The following is a 19,563-nucleotide window of genomic DNA, read 5'->3' as shown; positions in this document are numbered from 1 at the left end:
CTGTATCAAAATGACCTTAATATGACCTTGACAATGACCTTAGCTTTACTTGACTCTAAAAGACAGTGGGACAAAATAACTTTGACCTGAAGTAACCTCAAACTTGACGGTGTCTAAAAGACCTTAGCTATAGTTGACTCTAAGAAACAGTGGGTGGCAGCCGCTGCTCAAGGCCATCAAGAACAAGAAGGACCTCATCCGGAGGTACTGTGCCACCGCCAGTGTGATCTGTAGCTAGGAGCAAGCCTGGAGCAAATTGACTGTTTAATATGGTCAAAATGGACTTGACTTATGACCATGATGCTAGTAATAACTTCGGGAGTTTATTTATGACGCTGTATCAGAATGATATGGTCGAAATCAATTTTACCTTTAGTGAATTTAACCTCACTACTGACTATGATAGTGACCCTGGAACAAACTGACCTAAGAAGTGTACAAAATGACCTTTATTTTACCTTGACCTTAAGTGACCTGGAACTTGACAGTGTCTATGACCTTAGCTATCGTTGACCTCAAGAGACAGTGGGTCATAATAACTAGGTTCAATTGACCTAGTTTCAAGGAAATTTGACCTCTGGCCATCAAGAAGGATCTCATCAGAAGGTGGCTTATAAATACTATGATCTCAAAACCAGTTGTGCTCACCGGTTGGTAAACGATCTGTGGGTTAAGCAACCGTTGGCGCGGTCATTCCATAGATGGGTGACCGCATAGTGGTATTTTGACTGAGCGACTCCGTGCTTCGGAGGGCCCAAAATGTCGGTCCCAGTTGTTGATAATTAAGATAACAGTCGTTAAGCCACGTCAAAGGCTTGAACAACTTTTGACACTAGGTTAACCACTAACCATACGACAAACAAACAATGAATCTTGCTCAAAATTGTGTGTTAAATGCATTAAAAACGAGCCTAACTAATTCCTTTGTCCGCAGTATCATAGTATCGGTCCGTGAGACGTGCGGCGACTGGGCGCGCGGCTGTGAGCCACAGCAGGACCCGGCACTACGAGGGAAGAAGGACGGCGAGGCTAGTTTCACTATCAAAGTACCTAGGAGGAATGTTGGTGAGTTACATACATATCAGCTTAGCCTTTCTTCCAACTATGTTGGGGTCGGCTTCCAGTCTCACCGGATGCAGCTGAATACCAGTATTTTACATGTAGCGACTGCCTATCTGACCTCCACAACACAGTTACCTGGGTTATAACACGATACCCTTCGGTAAGACTGGTTGTCAGACTTTCAAGCTTCTGGCTACTGTTAACGACTGTCTTAGATCTTCGAAAATGACAGCCGGGACCCACAATTTAACGTGCCTTCCGAAACACGGAGGAACTCGATATGTATAAGATGGTCACCCATCCACGGAACAACTTCGGCAAGCGTAGCTTAACCTCAGAGATCGATCCGTGCGGCTGTTGTAAACTAAGCCACGAGCTCCTCCTATTTTTAAAAAAAATATAAATTAAAAAACAATAGTGTCACTTTGGGTTATGAGAAATAGATGTTGGCCGATTCTCAGACCTACCCAATATTCTCACAAAATTTCATGTGAATCGGTCAAGCCGTTTCGGAGGAGTACGGTAACGAAAACTGTGACGCGAAAATTTTATATATTAGATTTAATTTCTTTTTCACAGGACCATCATCAACCCAGCTGTACATGGTCCGCACTCAGCTAGAAGCGCTCATATCGGACAAGTCTGGCGGTCGTCGGACACTGCGCAAGGACCTGGACGCCGGCACCCAGCAGCAGATAGAGACCTTCCACCGGCAGAGCTTCTACTGGAGCTACCTGCTCAATCTGTCCGGTGAGTGACCGATGAGTGACCGACGAGTGACCGACGAATGACTGATGGGTGACCGATGGGTGACCGATAGTGACTGATGAATGACCGATGAGTGACCGATGAGTATTGTATAGCGACCGATGGGTGACCGGTGAGTGACCGACAAGTGACCGACATGTGACCGACATATGTCCGAGGTAAGTGACGGCCCCACATAAGCCACTCGTTCCGTCTGTCGTTTGGTAAGTGACCGATGATATCGGACAAGTCTGGCGGTCGTCAGACACTGCGCAAGGACCTGGACGCCGGCACCCAGCAGCAGATGGAGACCTTCCACCGCCAGAGCTTCTACTGGAGCTACCTGCTGAATCTGTCCGGTGAGTGACCGATGAGTGACCGATGGGTGACCGATGGGTGACCGATGGGTGACTGATGGGTGACCGATGGGTGACCGATGTGTGACCGATGGTGACTGATGAAAGGTCGATAAGTAATTGAGTGATGATGAGTAATGTCGAGCGATGTGTGACCGACGTGTGACCGACACGCGACCGACACGTGACCGACAAGTGACCGACAAGTGACCGGTGAGTGACCGATGATGTCGGATGAGTGTCTCATGGTGACCGATGACAGACTGGTATTAGTGACGGCTCTTCTTTTTAGTGACTGACGTGAGACCGACGTCAGAGAGTGTCCGACGAGTGTCAAATATAAAATGGTTTTATGTTATTTGTCGACAGATTCTCTACAAAAATGCTGCGATCTCTCTCAGCTGTGGTACAGAGAGTTTTATCTCGAGATGACCATGGGACGCAAAGTTAATGTAAGTAACACTATAGTAAGGCCAACCAGACGAGATAAAGAATGTAAGCAAAGCTTCAGGGGCTCAAAACATGTTTTATTTGAATAAATTATTATATAGTTCGAATTTTACAAAAAACCAAGTTAATACGAAGACGAAAAAATATGTGTTACTTCGAACGCAATCCAAACAGTAGTGAAATGTTGACAACTACGGTACTGACTGCTTTCCTGTACCACGAAACACAACAACAGCTGTCGTCGCCATAACTGCGCGTACGAGTGATAAGGACAGAGATAATTATCGCTCGTTATTTCAATGTAACTCAGTAACGGTCCGCTTATTTACGTTTTTATCTCGTCTGGTTGATTTTACTTTAGTAAGATTACATTTTTTCGTTAATACATACAACTGAGTACCCAATACTATTGTCCACAGAAATGCATGGTGCGTCATCAACACAACGAAGAGTGCAATGACCTCATCACCATGGAGAAACGCATACAGTTCCCTATAGAGATGTCCATGCCCTGGATACTAACTGACCATATACTACGCACCAAGGAACCTGCTATGATGGAGTGAGTACCACTTGACGTCTCCCTGTAACTGTCTCCGTGGCGCAGTGGTTCAGGTCGCTAGGAGGGCGTGGGTTCGATTATCACACGGAATAATTTTTTGTGCGATTCATTAATAGTTGTTTCGGGGTTGGCTTTATCTTTAAAGACAACTCCCGCGCTAAGAACAGCTTTTGTGTCGCGGGGCCTTTTACAAACATACAAATAACGAATATCAGATGATTAAGGTCGCCACGCGACATCCACTGCGTCGGGAGGTCGTGGGTTCGATTCCCACTCGGAATTTTTTTTTGTGTGATCCACGTTTGTGTGTGTCTGGTTGTATTATGTGTCCGTTGTTTGTAAAAGTCTCCGCGACACAAGAGCAATCCTTATTTAAGAGATTAAGAAAGAAATTTAGTAATTTCAATGTTTATACTAAACTAACTTTTACCCGCGACTTCGTCCGCCACCTGAATTTTTCCATAATATGTCATTCTCCCGGGGTAAAAAGTAGCCTATGTCCTTTCTCGGGTATCAAAATATCTCCATACCAAATTTCATGCAAATTGGTTCAGTAGTTCAGTCGTGTTTGAGTAACAGACAGACATACAGACAGAGTTACTTTCGCATTTATAATATTAGTATAGATAATATTATATTTTATCCACAGATACGTGCTCTACCCACTAGACTTGTACAACGATTCAGCACAATACGCTCTCACAGTGTTCAAGAAACAGTTCCTGTATGACGAGGTGGAGGCCGAGGTGAACCTGTGCTTCGATCAGTTTGTCTACAAGCTGTCCGAGCAGGTCTACGCGCATTATAAGCAGCTGGCTTCTAGGTATGTACCGTAGTATACTATTGTAGCTACCTGCTTAATCTGTCCGGTGAGTGACCGACGAGTGACCGATGAGTGACCGACGAGTGACCGATGAGTGACCGATGAGTGACCGATGAGTGACCGATGAATGACCGATGAATGACCGATGAGTGACCGATGAGTGACCGATGAGTGACCGATGAATGACCGATGAGTGACCGATGAGTGACCGATGAGTGACCGGTGAGTGACCGATGAGAGACCGATGAGTAAGTAGAAGCAGTTCCTGTATGACGAGGTGGAGGCCGAGGTGAACCTGTGCTTCGATCAGTTTGTCTACAAGCTGTCTGAGCAGGTCTACGCGCATTATAAGCAGCTGGCTTCTAGGTATGTATAATAATAATAATTATAAATTATAAATAAATAATAAATAAAAAAAACTTTATTCAAGAAATGAGATTGTAGCTTACATGGTATTATTTACAAAGATATTATTTGTATGATATAACTAGCTGACCCGCGCAACTTCGCTTGCGTCACCTAAGAGAATGAGTCAGTTTTCCCCGTTTTTGTAACATTTTTCGTTGCTACTCCGCTTTTACTGATCGTAGCGTGATGTTATATAGCATATAGTCTTCCTCGATAAACGGGCTATCTAACACAGAAAGAAGAATTTTTCAAATCGGACCATTAGTTTCTGAGATTAGCGCGTTCAAACAAACAAACAAACAAACAAACAAACTCTTCAGCTTTATAATTATAATATTAGTATAGATTTGCTTATGACAGTACAAGCTCTGTTAAGTTTGGAATCAAATGTCCGTGTGTGAGTTGTCCAATGATATTTATTTATATATAATATGTGTATGTTCCAGCATGCTGCTGGACAAGCGCTACCGCGCGGAGTGCGCGGCGCGCGGCGCCAGCACGGGCGGCGGCGCGGGGCGCTACGCGTCGCTGCTGCGCCAGCGGCACGTGGCGCTGCTGGGCCGACACGTGGACCTGTGCGCGCTGGTACACGACCTTATACACTAGCCCACTATTGGGCAGCCATGACGCTTTAGGCTGATTTTAGTCTTACGCCGACGGCACGCGCACCGTCAGCACTTATGGCCGAGATGTATGAACTTGTAGGAAGCGTTTTTAAATGATGCGTAGCTATCAGCGCGCACAGTGGTAAGCGCCGATAGCTGCTTTCAGGGAGCGTTCTAGCGTCGAGCGGAGCGGACGTCGTCAACGCGTACAGTTCTTGGGATAGATAGTACAAAGCAGCAATAATAATAATTAATACACTCCGCATTTTGATCGTCGTCTGTACAGTAAGGTGGTCAGTACGATACTGATACGCGCTGAGCTATGGGCGCTGACGGTGAAAGTGAGACGGAGACCAATTTCATTAAAACCAGTCAACTGTGGTGTAGTTTGTTTATAGTGTCGTATGTACAATACACAGATACACTCTCTATTACATCACTCTCATAGTGCGGTGAGACGAACACGACCAGTGAGAGGCCACAGGACCGACGGCACGTGCTCTCCGAGGTACCGAGGCATTAGACCTCAACTTCTGCCTACCTATTTTGTGACAGAAAAACTAACTGGACAAGGGATAAGAGAGGAATTAGATCTTAAACGGACAACGCTAGCCAAGTGCTTAATTGTCGCATCCCTTCAAGAACTGTGTTGAACAATTCTCAGACATGCCAGGTTTCATCACGATGTTTTCCTTCACCGTTACTTTGAAAAGTCAGTCCGAACTCCACCGAGTGCGATAAGTAACAAAAATTGATAAGTTCCTTCATTTTAAGTCGGTTAAATAGTAGGAGTAATTATTAAACATATTATTGTTTGTCACAGGTGGCACAGCGGATCAACGCGGACATGCACAGAGCGTTAGACGCGGCGGTAGCGAAGTTCGAAGCCGGTGACATCACTGGGGTCGTTGTAAGTATACTGTCTAATATTCGGCCATGGCCAGTTTTATTGAAACTGGCCTAAAGCGTAGGATTTTTTTTGAGTGACTATCTTTGTGGACTGAGCAGTATGTATGTGACTACTGAACTATAGGTGCCGGGTTTGATTCCCGGGTCGAGTTAAGTGGAGTATTTTAAAGGCAAGATTTGGATGAAGATCAATATATGTCTAACTAGCTGACCCGCGCAACTTCACTTGCGTCACATAAGAGAGAATGGGTCAGAATTTTCCACGTTTTTGGAACACTTTTTACTGTTACTCTGCTCCTATTGGTCGTAGCGTAATGATATAAAATATGCTTTTCAGTGGCGAAGGGTCAATATTTATATAAGGCAAGCCGGAGCTATAAGTCATTGTCTAGGTATGGGTACCTACATATGGACATCGTAAGAATGCCGACGTAAAAATGGCGTATTACTGCATAATAACAATAAGAGAGTATTATCTACATTCAACTACAGTCTCTTATTTCTCTCTCTACAGTCTAATAATACATAGGTACTTACCATGCTACCTAATCATGCTTGTTTTGTATTTAGGTAGTTACTCTGACTTCAGTAGTAACACGTATATAACACAACAGCACATATTTTGATAACGTATTTCAAATGATTGATGATTGTTTCGAACTGGTTGTTTAATAACATATTATACTAGAATTCAATTCAGAATTCAATTTAGAATTAATTTATCAACAATAAAATACCAAAAACATTACTGAAAACGCAGAACACTTTTATAGAAAGTTTAACCTAAAAATCTGACAAAATGAATATGTATTCCAATGGATACATGCAAAACAATTACTGTCTAATACACTGATACATTTACAAACACATTTACTAAGGAATAATGTTGTAATAAACACAAATATTCTAATTTGTTAAAGAGCGCGCGAAAGACGTAAACTGTAAACAAACATAACCTAATGTCAAACTGGTGAAGAATAATAATGTTCGACTCATACTTATGCAGGATGCTTAGCTTATATTTCGCCATCTCGCTCTTGCACGCGGCTCGCGACGCGACAGAAACATGCGTAAGATCATGTGTCTGTCGCGGCGCGAGCGCTGTAGCGCGAGGCAACCCGCTCTTCCTCCGGCTTGCTCGCCACTATGCAGCGCGGTGCGAAGCGCGATCCAAAAGGTCGTAAGCGACATTGCCGCCATAGTTTTTATTGTACGCGATTCCCGATCAACGCCTCCGGCTTATTTCATTATTATTACTTCACGTTGCGTTTTTAGCGGAGCGTAATTTTTAAAGGGTAGGTGTTTTGGTATATTCCCGTTGTCCACCCCCTGCTTGTCCACCCCGGGTGGACAGAGACACAAATCTTTTAAAAAGTTCTCGGTGTCCACCCCTGGGGGACAGTGAGTATTCATTTTAAATTATTCCCGCTGGCCACCCCGGGTGGACAAAGACACGAGTTTCATATTACTACCCTCGATGTTCACCGCCGGTGGACAAAGCTACTGCTTAAATAAACATTCTCAATGTCCACGCTTGCTGGAATTGGGTGTAAATAATTATAACAAAATTAATTAAGTAGGTACTTAGTTTAACCATATTATCAACATCTTTAGGGTAAATAGAAGTAGGTACACTATCTATTGTGTGTTTTCCCATATAATGTTGATTGACCCTAAGTTGCGGCACTCATTAAACCAAGGTATAAGTTATAACAATAAACGTAAAAAAATATATTTTAAGTGATCATTTTATTCACGACATGCGAATGGGACTTGTCAATGGGGACTTCAATATTGATTTATTTCTAGAAAGGATGAGGATGTAAAGATTTTTCTGTGACTTTGATTAATACCTATTGTGATAATTATTTGTGTAGATTGCAAAAGTAAAAGATGTCCACCCGGGGTGGCCAGCGGGAATAATTTAAAATGAATTCTCACTGTCCCCCAGGGGTGGACACCGAGAACTTTTTAAAAGATTTGTGTCTCTGTCCACCCGGGGTGGACAAGCAGGGGGTGGACAACGGGAATATACCGGTGTTTTCGTACTATTTCGATTAGATTAATGATTCTAGTTAAAGATTACGTTTTAAATATTGGTGATTATTTATTATTTGTGTATTATTTGGCAATAGTAAACTATTAATTTAACACTAATATTAAGTCTGTCCAGAAAGGGAAGCCGGTAGGAATCGAGTTATATGGAGCCTTCGCCACTGATGCTTTTATTTTCACGAAAAATATTCTCAAAATTATTTATATCTCTTAATATAACGAAGTTGCGCTAAGGCATATCCGCCATTAAAACAGTTGCCATGACAACGGAATTTTGTTATTTCAATGTCATTATAATATTGATTATTCGCGACTTCGATCGCCACTTGAATTTCCCGGGAAATGCGTCATTTTCCCGGGGTAAAAAGTAGCCTATGTCCTTCCTCGGGTATCAAAATATCTCCATACCAAATTTCATGCAAATTGGTTCAGTAGTTTAGGCGTGATTGAGTACCAGACAGACAGACAGACAGAGTTACTTTCGCATTTATAATATTAGTATGGATTAATTAATAGATTGATAATTGAGGCGCCCATAGCCAGTTGCGCTCACCGGTCGGTAAACGATCTGTGGGTTAAGCAACCGTTGGCGCGGTCATTCCATAGATGGGTGACCGCATAGTGGTAATTGAACTGGGCGTCTCCGTGCTTCGGAGGGCACGTTAAAAGTCGGTCCCGGTTGTTGTCTACTAAGATAACAGTCGTTAAGCCACGTCAAAGGCCTTCGCGCTTGAACAACTTTGACACTAGGTTGACCACTAACCATACGACAAGAGAAAGATTTATAATATTAAGTATGTAATCTTTCATCGTCCTTCAAGTACCTACATATAACAAATCCTTTTCCTTCCCAGGAGCTGGAAGGTCTGATCTCGGTGAACCGTCTCTGCCACAAGCTGCTGAGCCGCTACCTGACCCTGGACGACTTCGAGGGTATCCTGCGCGAGTCGGACCACGGCGTGCTGGCGCCGTACGGCAGGATCACGCTGCACGTGTTCTGGGAGCTCAACTTCGACTTCCTGCCCAACTACTGCTACAACGCGGCCACCGACAGGTCTGTGCCGTCGGCTTATTATATAGTAGCTTTAGGCAACATTCTAGAGAGTTCCAGAGATATTCTAGAGAGTTAAGCGACATTTTTGTTGGTTTTAGCGACTTTTAGTTTAGTTAGTGACTTTCTTGGTGTTTTAAGCGACTTTTTAGGGAAGCGAGTGACATTTTTGTAGGATTTGGCGACATTTTTGTAGGTTAAAGTGATTTTTTAGGGAGGTGAGAGACATTTTTGTAGGTTTTAGCGAATTTTTAGTAGATTTTGCGACATTTATGTATAAGCCACATACCGTGGGTTAAAGCGACTATACTAATCTTATGAAATTCTAATTTCAAGATATAATTAGATTTTTTTTACCCGATACTGTTCCACTGCTAAGAGTCTCTTCCCCAACGAGGGAGGGTTTAAGCCTTGAACCCACCACGCTGCTAAAAATACCTTATTCAAATCATATTTCTCTTCCACAGATTCGTGAAATGCCGCGGCCTGCAGTTCGCAGCGAACGTGTCCCGCGAGAAGCCGCAGCAGTACGGGCACGCACTACTGTGGGGCTCCAAGCAACTGTCGCTGGCTTACTCGGCGCAGTACGCTCAGTATAACGGTGAGTTGACCACGGCCAGTTACATAGAAATTAGCCAACTGTGTAGGTAGTTACCATACTTTTGTGGACTACCGGATCCTTTAAAAGGCAAATCATTACAAGCCTATTACATGATAACTAGTTAATATATATTTTACAGTTCTTAAAATATAAGAAATGGGTACCTAGTACTGGGTGTTTGCTGTTCGTCTGTCTGTCTCCAGGCTGTATCTCATGAACCGTAATAGTTAGACAGTTGACATTTTCACAAATGACGAATTTATGTTGCTTATAAGAAGTAGTAATAAATATAATAAAATTAGTATTTAAGGGATCTCCCATATAATAAACGTGTTTTATATATTTGTACATAAACGAAATATTTAGGCTATCTTTGAGGATTCGTTAGTTTTTTTTTATAGGGTCCCCCGTACCGATTGCTAAATTATTATCTACTAGAGGTCGCCCGCGACTTCGTCTGCGTGGAAACCCTTCCCGTGTAAATCCCGATCCCTCGGGAACTCCGGGATAAAAAGCCTATGTGTTATTCTGGGTCTTCAGCTACGTACATACCAAATTTCATCGTAATCGGTTCAGTAGTATTTGCGTGAGTAACAAACATCCATACATACATACTCACAAACTTTCGCATTTATAATATTAGTAGGATTAGTAGGATTTTTAGTACTTTAGAAAACCCTAGATTCGGGACTTATTACTTTTCTTTCAAGTTTATAATTTTCATATGTAATTTTTACCATATTTCTCTGCAGGTTTCGTGGGAGCCCAGCACCTCCACGCGCTGGTCCGCCTGCTGGGCTACCAGGGCGTGGCCGTGGTGGTGTCCGAGCTGCTGGACGTGGCGCGCGGCCTGCTGCACGGCACCATCGCGCAGTTCACGAGAGCGCTCGCCGCCGCCATGCCCAGGCACTGCAAGCTGCCACGATATGACTATGGATCTAATGGTAGTTAAAATTACTGTACTTTTAGAAATCTCGATGTATCCCACGGCATCGTAAATAATCCCTTGGCATCCGGTAGCATCCCGTGGTAGCTAAAATGACTGTACTTTTACAAATCTCGATGTATTCCATGGCATAGCAAAGTATCCCTTGGCATCCGGTAGCATCCCGTGGTAGCTAAAATGACTGTACTTTTACAAATCTCGATGTATTCCATGGCATAGCAAAGTATCCCTTGGCATCCGGTAGCATCCCGTGGTAGCTAAAATGACTGTACTTTTACAAATCTCGATGTATTCCATGGCATAGCAAAGTATCCCTTGGCATCCGGTAGCATCCCATGGCGTTCAATAGCACGTGGTAACAATCCATTTTATTCTGATGTGTGCCATAGTATCCCTTAGCATGCCATGACATCCCGATGTATCCCATGACATCCCGATATATCCCTTAGCATCCGGTTGCATTATCTTAGCATCCCGTAGCAACCGATAGCTTCCTATAGCGACCCATGACATCCTATAGCATTCCATACCACCCTATAGATTCCGATGGCATCCCTTCGCTTCAGGACATCCCGACATTTCAGTTAACAGTTTCCGGAGATTCAAACCAAAATTAGTAACATTTATTTTTACTGGGATATAATCTATCAGCCTGACACGTTTCATCAAAATCGTTTCAGTAATTTATTGTTATTGTTTATTCTTAACAGGTGTGCTAGGCTACTATCACGCGCAGTTGCAGGACATCATACAATACCCAGATGCCAGGACCGAGTTGTTCCACGCGTTCAGAGAACTCGGCAATATCATACTTTTCTGTATGCTCATTGAACAGGTGAGAAAGACCATATCACAACACACATTTTATACTCTGAAATATTCATTCATGCATTCATACACTCATTCATTATTTTAATTCATTCAATAATTCATTCAATCATTCATTGATCATTCATTCATTCGTTCGTTCGTTCGTTCGTTCGTTCATTCATTCATTCATCCATCGTATGGTTAGTGGTCAACCTAGTGTCAAAGTTGTTCAAGTTCGAAGGCCTTTGACGTGGCTTAACGACTGTTATCTTAATTGACAACAACCGGGACCGACCTTTAACGTGCCCTCCGAAGCACGGAGACGCTCAGTTGAAATACCACTATGCGGTCACCCATCTATAGAATGTTCGCACCAATGTTACTTAACTTACTGTTCGTTTACCGATCGGTGAGCGCTACTAGCTACGAGCGACTCAGAAATATAGGTGTATGAAATACATCCACGTTTCACCATTAACAATGTTAGTCTCATGTAATAGGGGGCGAGCTTGTCATATACCGGGCACGTTACTAACCCTCGGTTTCTGAAGTACATTTAGCGGTAGTTTATCTATTCATTAGCGTTTAAACTTATATAAAAACGCTAATGAATGGATAAACTACCGCTAAATGTGTCTCAGACTACGTGCATAAGTAATGTAATTTATTTTTTTTGCTATACAGGCATTGAGTCAGGAGGAAGTCACTGATTTGTTGCACGCAGCGCCCTTCCAGAACATTCTGCCGAGACCGTTCGCTGGAGGTATGTATAACTTCTACACCCGAATGTACACGTAAATATGAGAGTGATGTAATAGAGAGTGTATCTGTATATTGTACAGCCTAACGTGCTCTCCGAGCTACGAGAACTTACTAACTCTGGGCAGTCAATAAGATTTTTTAACAGAAAACCCAGATTTTTTGTCCCGACCCGGTATTCGTACCCGAGACCTCTTGCTCTGTGGCAGTCGCATACATTACCGCGCCACAGAGGCTGTGAAAGCGAAACCGACAGACTGGAGCTATTTTTGTATTTATAATTTTTTTATTGCTTTAAAGAGGGAGAGAAACAAGAGACGAAACAGAAGCGTTTGGAAGCTAAGTACGCCGCGTTACAGATTGTACAGAATGTTGACAAATATGGCACTGCTAAGGTAAATATATACTTAAATACATCATTCATAAGTATTTATAACATCACGATTTTTTCTCTATAGGAGTAGGTGGAGATTAAAGAACGACACTTATTACGATGACTTATAACACGTTATGCGGGAAATAGTTATGAGAAAAATATAATGCAGACCTTTTTCATAGAGAATTTTAATTATGAATTAAATAAATTATGGTATTTTTTCGATAAAACTGACTGCTTTTCAGAAACATACACATGAGAGTCATAGTAATTTGTTTAAGTTTTGAGTCTAGCCTTTCTTCCAAACTATATTGGAATCGGCTTCCAGTCTCACCGTATGCAGCTGAATATCAGTATTTTACATGAAGCGACTGTCTATCTGACCACCTGAGTTATAACACGATACCTCTCGGTGAGACTGCTATCAGACTTTAAGCTTTTGACTACTGATAATGACTGTCAAAGGTCTTTGAAATGATAGAGGAACCCGATATGTATATGGTAACCTAGGCAAGCGTAGCTTAATCTCAAAAATCGATTTGTGCGGCTGTTGTTACGTCTTAGCCCCGGATCGGATTAAAGGATTTATAATAATTTGTCTGCAGGAATTGTTTTTATTGCCCGGATTAAACTGATTTTTTTGTTGTTATGTGGTTAGCAAGGCCAGCTGTCCCGCGAGGGGGACCTGCTGACCCGCGAGCGCCTGTGCTGCGGCCTGTCGCTGTTCTCCGTGGTGCTGCGGCGCCTGCGGGCCTGCCTCGCCGCGCCGCAGTGGCCCGCGCCCCCCGCCCCCCACCACCACGCCCCCCTCCACACGGACGACACGCACGAGTTCCACAGGTAACTGCCCCCCACTGGCCGCGCCGCAGTGGCCCGCGCCCCCCGCCCCCCACCACCACGCCCCCCTCCACACGGACGACACGCACGAGTTCCACAGGTAACTGCCCCCCACTGGCCGCGCCGCAGTGGCCCGCGCCCCCCGCCCCCCACCACCACGCCCCCCTCCACACGGACGACACGCACGAGTTCCACAGGTAACTGCCCCCCACTGGCCGCGCCGCAGTGGCCCGCGCCCCCCGCCCCCCACCACCACGCCCCCCTCCACACGGACGACACGCACGAGTTCCACAGGTAACTGCCCCCCACTGGCCGCGCCGCAGTGGCCCGCGCCCCCCGCCCCCCACCACCACGCCCCCCTCCACACGGACGACACGCACGAGTTCCACAGGTAACTGCCCCCCACTGGCCGCGCCGCAGTGGCCCGCGCCCCCCGCCCCCCACCACCACGCCCCCCTCCACACGGACGACACGCACGAGTTCCACAGGTAACTGCCCCCCACTGGCCGCGCCGCAGTGGCCCGCGCCCCCCGCCCCCCACCACCACGCCCCCCTCCACACGGACGACACGCACGAGTTCCACAGGTAACTGCCTCACTGCTGGACAAGGGTCTCCTCCAGTAATGAAGGAGGGGCTAGGCCTTGAGTCCACCACGCTGGCCAGCTGCAGTCAAGAACTTTTCTAAACAACTCTCAGAATGCAAGGTCGCATGACGATGTTTTCCTTCACCGTTGGACTTTCACATTACTGTTGTAAAATGTTGTACAGTTTTTAACAACTTAGGTGAGAACCTTAATATATGTACTCATATACTCGATTTATCTAAATTGTATTTAAAAACTCTGTGTATCTTCAAAATAAAATAGGTGTATTAAACAGGTCACCGTCAGCTGCATAAGCTGAATCGCTTATGTTCTAAATTCCTGGTTACAAGGTCTCTACAAAGATACTTTACTATAGTTCGTCAACTTAGTAGAAAACTTTGGCATTCACGACTATAGTTTTTAAACCTTTATAGACTGTATTCCCCTTATGAATGATAAAATAATCCCAAAGCTTTGATTTTTGTATAATTTTTCAGGGATCTGTACTAAATTGTCGGGTCATAGGATGCTATATCGCTTCCATTAAGAATTTATGCCCTAAATTTTCAATCAACTGTTTCTACTTTCCAGGCTATGGTCAGCACTCCAATTCCTATACTGCATCCCAGTAGCGAACACCGAGTTCACGGTAGAAGAGCTATTTGGCGAGGGTCTCCACTGGGCCGGGTGCACCATCATAGCGCTGCTCGGACAACAGCGGCGGTTCGAGGCGCTGGACTTCTGCTACCACATCCTGAGGGTGCAGCGAGTTGACGGCAAGGATGAACTGGTTAAGGGGATTGTGAGTATTTTTTGCTGTTTGACTATTGCTGACTATCAAGTTTTATATGTCTGACTATCGTGTTATGACTGTATTAATAAATGACTTTCATGGTAGGACTATCACAAACATCCACTATCATGTAACGACTATCACAAACATCCACTATCATGTAACATCTATCACAAACATTGACTATCACAGGATACTAAATAAGTTTAACCCATTAATGTAATGTTGGGTAAGGATCAAATCCCGTATTGAGGAAGAGGTTAGACCTTGAGTCCACCACGCTGGCCAGGTGCGGATTGGGGACTATGCATGCTTTCAAGAATTGTTCTAAACAACTCTCAGACATGCAAGGTTGCATCACGATGTTTTCCTTCACCGTTGTAACTAGTGATAATTATTTATAATGCACACATCACTTGGAAAAGTCAATTGGTGTGTTGCCTCGGGTTCGAACCTGCTTATACCACTCCATACAATAAAGAAATATATTTCTAACTAGCTGACCCGCGCAACTTCGCTTGTGTCACCTAAGAGAATGGGTCAAAATTTTCCCCGTTTTTGTAATATTTTTCGTTGTTACTCCGCTCCTAATGGCCCAAGCGTGATGTTATGGGTGACCGCATAGTGGTATTTGAACTGGGCGTCTCCGTGCTTCGGTGGGCACGTAAAAAGTCGGTCCCAGTTGTTGTTACTAAGATAACAGTCGTTAAGCCACGTCAAAGGCTTCTCGGGCGGCTTGAACAACTTTGACACTAGGTTGACCACTAACCATACGACAAACAAAACAAAAACAATATTTCTAATTCATATATATCTGTTTCCAGGCCCTCAAACGCATGGTGGACCGCATCCGTCGGTTCCAGGTGCTGAACTGTCAGATCTTCTACGTGCTGGCGCGCCACCTGGCGGCCGACGACGAGCGCGCCGGGGTCGAGCACGTGCGCTGCTTCCCGCCGCCCGCCGCGCCGCACCACGCACACTGAGTGCTTGGGGGAGCACGCGTGCTGTTTGAAGTACGTTAATGTATAGACCCTTGGGCTTTTGTATTAAGGTTTAAGGGAAAACCCTTTAAAAATGCTTTACTTTACTTTTTTTACTTTCATTGAGGGATTGGACGAGTACGCGTGCTATTTGAAGTACGTAAACTAGATGATTGGAGAATACGGTCATCTTTTAAACAACATGTTTTTTCTTACTGCCTCCGTGGCGCAGTGGTTTAGGTCGCTACGCCGTTACCATTACGTCAAGAGGTCGTGGGTTCGATTCCCACACGGAACAATTATTAGTGCGATCCACAAATAATTGTTTCGGGTCTGGTTGTACTTTGCGTTCGTTGTTTGTATGTTTGTGAAAGACCCCGCGACACAAGAGCAATACTCAGTGTGGGAGTTGTCTTTTTTATGATGACATATATTTTGTGAGGTACACGTGCTCTGTTAAGTACTCATGTACTGCAAAGTACGTAATAAGAGGCAAAAAATATCAACCATATTAATCTTGTAGAAAAGTACCCTGTAAAGTACGCATACATTGAAGATGGCAAAGTATCTATCAAGGAAAGTAGTTTCTATACTGCAGAGTATAAGTACTTCAAAGAGCACACGTACCCTAACGAACACGTATATTATTTGTATTACGCGTATCTTCAGTATACCTAATTTATATGAATAATTATTCAATGTAATCTAAGATTATTAGGGATATTTACACATTTAGTTTACTAACGGATTAGCGTAACTTATAGCAAGCGCCATTTAACTTTGTATCTCAGAATATAGCCACAAATCACAGCCTATACCATAGCCACATAGTTAAGTCAGCTCCTAAAGTAACTGAACAACCTCATATTTTCAAAACCTCTGTGTTACGTAACTTTAATAAATAACTGATCAAAATCAGGTAGAATGAGTTAAAATTAAATATTTCAATCAATGGCAAATGTTTTTTCCATGGAATAATTTGCACACTTCAGTATATAGGGTTTCAAAAGATTGAATATGATCAGCTACTTTTGGAGCTGACTGTACAAGAGAGGTATGTAAGGAGTGCATGTGACGGAACGAAAGGACGTAAGCACTTGTATATCTGACTTTTAAGCACTAAAAATATCATTTTTAATTAATTTTGAGCAGTAATTAATAATAATAGGCTATGAAGGACAAAAATATAGAATTAATTATTTCCAAAATATAAGTGCTTTCGAAAAGTTTTGGACTTTAATATATTATTAAAGTAAAAATTAATATTATAGTTAATTCATGCGACTCTGCCCACGAGAAATATCTTAAGAAAAAAAATAATGAGGCAATTTTTGAAAAAATAATTCTAGACTATGTTTTATTCTAGCCTACAACTATCTTTACATAAAATTTCATCATAATCAGTTCAGTAGTGTAACTGTAAAATCGTAAAATATAGACTAACGCATTTATAATATTAGTATTTTACACATTTTCCACGAAAATTATTATTCCAAATAGTTTTTAATATATTATAAATTAAGTATATTTAGTTTTCAGCTTATATTAGTAAAGTTATGGATACTGTATAATAATTGAAATTATGAAAAGTTCAGATTTTTATTAATTTTCATACTATGAGTAATCACTAAAATAAATTTTGACTGTAAAATTCAGTTACAAAATTTATCCTGAACCAGGATTTGAACTTATTACCTACGCAGCGGTTGAATTTACTACTACAGTGCCACAAAGCCAAAAAATATATAAGATATTGCCTAAATTCAGTTTCACTGCGCTATTTGGCAAATTACAATTTGTATACAGTATCCATGACTTTAAATTAGTTATTATTTAGTATATAAGAATAATATTGTACTCTTGACGTATTATACAATTTAGTAAATAAATATTGTAATCGAAGTATTAGTTTTTATTTATCATCCTAGAACATAGTTATAATACGCCTCAATAAGACTGGTTGTCAGACTTTCAAGCTTCTGACTACTGTTAACGACTGTCAAAGATCTTCGAAAATGAGAGCTGGGACCCACAAAAAACGTGCCTTACACGGAAGAAATCGACATGTATCCATCTACAGAACAACCTCAGCAAGCGACGTTTAACCTCAGAGATCTGATGCGACTGTTGTTACTTAGCCAGAGCTCCTGAAGGTAAAATACGAACGAAGTACTAGGAGTACATGACCACTGAGGAGCTTAAAAATCCACACGGCAACGAATTACATTAAACTCCTACTCTACTACATTTCCATTCAATTTCCTACTACGGTGTTGTTTACACGATGATCCCCACCCCCTACTAGAGGTCAACGCCCTCGCCATTCATCCATCCCCGGCGCGTACGCAAATAAGAACTCCTCTATACTACTGTTCTCCTAGTACTTTGGAAGCGTCGATGAACAAACTTGGATTCGGACACAGTTAAGACTGTTTTATACGTCCATGGTTTTTTATTCGTGTTTTTCAAAGGAGCCATCAAATAATAATATAATAATCTAAATAAATAACAATAATTACTAGCGGACCCCCGCGCATTTCTTTTTACGCTTTTCTCTCCATTTTATATTCCAGTGTCTTAAAAACAATTTTACAAAAACTATGAGTCGAATAGGTTGAGCCATTCTTTGTGTTTTGCGCTTGATATCGCATTTGAGTACCAGGATCGCATAAGGTACGAAGAGGTCTTTTGAACTTAGTATTTTGGTAGCGACATCTGTTGTGCAGTAGCGGAATTAATACAATAACAGCTTCAGTGACTGCACGATAGATGTCGTAATACTCAAATTTTGTCTACGAAAGATCTCCTCGTAAGTTATGAGATCCTGGTATCCTGGTACTAGTACTAGTGTTGCCAAACGCTAAAATCAGGAATGCTCCAACAAATTCGACTTATTGTTTTAATTAAATATTCTGGGAAGGTTTTTTAGGGAAAGAAAATAAAAGACAGCTGGTTTATAATATTTATTTATGTAAATTTGATTAATCCATATTTAATATTTTTGGTAGATGAGGCTGGCAGGGTATTGTTTCCTTTGCCTACTTTAACAAATCCATACTAATATTATAAATGCGAAAGTAACTCTGTCTGTCTGTCTGTCTGTCTGTCTGTCTGTCTGTCTGTCTGCTACTCAATCACGTCTAAACTACTGAACCAATTTGCATGAAATTTGGTATGGAGATATTTTGATACCCGAGAAAGGACATAGGCTACTTTTTACCCCGGGAAAATGACGCATGTCCCGGGAAAATTCAGAAAATTCAACGAAGTCGCGAAACATCAATATTATAATGACATTGAATTAACAAAATTCCGTTACCATGGCAACTGTTTTAATGGCGGATATGCCTTAGCGCGACTTCGTTATAATAAGAGATATAAATAATTTTGAGAATATTTTTCGTGAAAAAAAGCATATTTTATATCATCACGCTATGACCAATAGGAGCAGAGTACCTAACAGTAAAAAGTGTTACAAAAACGGGAAACATTTTGACCCATTCTCTCTTATGTGACGCAAGCGAAGTTGCGCGGGTCAGCTAGTACAAAATAAATTGACGCTGATTATTTTTTTCGATTTTAATATTTCGTTGAACAATTATTATAATACTAGCTGACCCGCGCAACTTCGCTTGCGTCACATAAGAGAGAATGGGTCAGAATTTTCCACGTTTTTGTAACACTTTTTACTGTTTCTCTGCTCCTATTGGTCGTAGCGTGATGAAAAAAAAAAAGGATATATTATATATATCCTTTTTTTTCACGAAAAATATTCTCAAAATTATTTATATCTCTAATATAACGCTACGCTACGTCTGCTACTCAATCACGCCTAAACTACTGAACCA

General features: G+C 42.3%; 1 protein-coding gene across 2 annotated transcripts in view; it reads left to right on the top strand.

The window, feature by feature from the left end:
• Positions 1 to 17,611, top strand: part of Cyfip (Cytoplasmic FMR1-interacting protein Sra-1) — a 30,508-nt gene extending 12,897 nt beyond the window's left edge. For both annotated transcript variants that reach the window (XM_076133580.1, XM_076133579.1), the window contains 16 exons: positions 935 to 1,065; positions 1,642 to 1,812; positions 2,535 to 2,617; positions 3,035 to 3,177; positions 3,827 to 4,000; positions 4,855 to 4,993; positions 5,837 to 5,923; positions 8,832 to 9,031; positions 9,496 to 9,629; positions 10,382 to 10,573; positions 11,286 to 11,410; positions 12,070 to 12,148; positions 12,445 to 12,539; positions 13,179 to 13,360; positions 14,534 to 14,744; positions 15,560 to 17,611. In XM_076133580.1, the coding sequence (XP_075989695.1) occupies positions 935 to 1,065; positions 1,642 to 1,812; positions 2,535 to 2,617; positions 3,035 to 3,177; positions 3,827 to 4,000; positions 4,855 to 4,993; positions 5,837 to 5,923; positions 8,832 to 9,031; positions 9,496 to 9,629; positions 10,382 to 10,573; positions 11,286 to 11,410; positions 12,070 to 12,148; positions 12,445 to 12,539; positions 13,179 to 13,360; positions 14,534 to 14,744; positions 15,560 to 15,718 (2,305 nt within the window). In that variant the 3' untranslated portion in view covers positions 15,719 to 17,611. The remainder of the gene's footprint in view (positions 1 to 934; positions 1,066 to 1,641; positions 1,813 to 2,534; positions 2,618 to 3,034; positions 3,178 to 3,826; positions 4,001 to 4,854; positions 4,994 to 5,836; positions 5,924 to 8,831; positions 9,032 to 9,495; positions 9,630 to 10,381; positions 10,574 to 11,285; positions 11,411 to 12,069; positions 12,149 to 12,444; positions 12,540 to 13,178; positions 13,361 to 14,533; positions 14,745 to 15,559) is intronic.
• Positions 17,612 to 19,563: the final 1,952 nt, after the last annotated feature.

Source organism: Anticarsia gemmatalis, chromosome 30, assembly GCF_050436995.1.
Source record: "Anticarsia gemmatalis isolate Benzon Research Colony breed Stoneville strain chromosome 30, ilAntGemm2 primary, whole genome shotgun sequence".
In the NCBI taxonomy this organism is placed as follows: Eukaryota; Metazoa; Arthropoda; class Insecta; order Lepidoptera; family Erebidae; genus Anticarsia; species Anticarsia gemmatalis.
Note: the sequence above shows the minus strand (reverse complement) of the source record. Positions and strands in the feature narration are given on the sequence as shown.